This window comes from Terrapene carolina, unplaced genomic scaffold, assembly GCF_002925995.2.
Source record: "Terrapene carolina triunguis isolate 2854851 unplaced genomic scaffold, T_m_triunguis-2.0 Scaffold43155, whole genome shotgun sequence".
Taxonomy (NCBI): domain Eukaryota; kingdom Metazoa; phylum Chordata; order Testudines; family Emydidae; genus Terrapene; species Terrapene triunguis.
The window spans coordinates 1-1,203 of record NW_020707506.1 but is presented as its reverse complement, the minus strand read 5'-3'; the positions used below and the strand labels follow the sequence as shown (position 1 = coordinate 1,203).

Below are 1,203 nucleotides of genomic sequence, written 5' to 3'. Positions count from 1 at the left end.
AGCGCCATCATCACCTGAAAACCCATCTGCAGACCTTCCATTCTTAAAGGGACAGGGCACAGGTAAATCAAACCGTGCTATTCCCTTATGAGTCTTCTTCTTAGCGTATGCACAACATGCCCCATGTGGCATGTGACCAGGGTTCATAACCGAATTTGGTCCTCTGGTTGGATCATTAGCTTCCCCAGCTTGGGCCAGGTACTGACAGGGAGTGTGACATGAATGCTGATTCATGCCCCTCTCCTTATGAGCGATACACAGTCATTTACTTCTAAAAACTAACAGAGCTGCTTAAAGGGAAAGAAGATTGGCGTCCATTTAGATTTCTAAGGGGAAGGAAAGGTTTGTAAGGAAGATGTTGGTGAAAAACCTAAAGGAAGTCTTGTGCCGATAAATTGAGATCTGGATCTGAGGTCACTCTCCAGAGCACTGATGAGAGTTTGAATCTGGGGGTTCGGGTTGGTTTATTATGAAGGAGACGCCCTACAGGCTCCATAGTTAAGGTTGAAATTGTGCTTGTAGTTATATCGTTCAGGGTCTGGCAATGTGGTGGAGACTTGCAGAAAGCAGCCTAAGGAAACAGAACTGTCAGCTTCTCCCTGCCTTCCCTTCTCTGTTCTCTGGGTGGCATCGCATCAGTGAGGGAGATTAAGCCCTTGTAATTCCTTTTCCCCTGCAGAGATGGAAGAGGTGTTTGCAAACAAGGAGAAGGTGCAGAAGGAGGTGAAGGCCGTCCTGACAGAGAACGCCACCCTGAGCTGTGAGGTGGCCCAGGCCAAGACTGAAGTGAAATGGTACAAGGACGGGAAACTGATCAACTCCAGCAAGAAATTCAAGGTGGAGTCTGAGCGCAAATCCCGGCATCTAGTTGTGGAGCAGGTGGAGAAGAAAGATGCTGGAGAGTACACCTGTGAGGCTGCGGGCCAGAAACTGACCTTCAAGATTGTTGTCACAGGTAAGAAACAATATTTTCTTTCAACAGTTTGCTGCTGTTGGTTTAATTATTGTAGAATGAAGTGCATATCCTTCACTGAAGGCATCTCAGCTCAGTTATTCCCCATTGAGTGATACACAACCAATGACTTTTTAAAACCAACAGTGCTTCTTAAAGGAAAAGAAGATAGTCGTCCATTCAGGTTTACAATCAGAAGGAAGGGTTTGTAAGGAAGATGTTGGTGAAAAAACTAAAGGGAGTCCTGTGCT

The 1,203-nt window shown here is 46.1% G+C and overlaps 1 protein-coding gene across 1 annotated transcript; it reads left to right on the top strand.

The window, feature by feature from the left end:
* Positions 1 to 679: 679 nt before the first annotated feature.
* Positions 680 to 955, top strand: LOC113405572 (obscurin-like; the record flags this gene model as incomplete). Its single annotated transcript, XM_029914378.1, has 1 exon — positions 680 to 955. A coding segment is annotated over one exon (276 nt), but the record flags the coding sequence as incomplete, so codon positions are not given.
* Between the last annotated feature and the right edge of the window lie 248 nt (positions 956 to 1,203).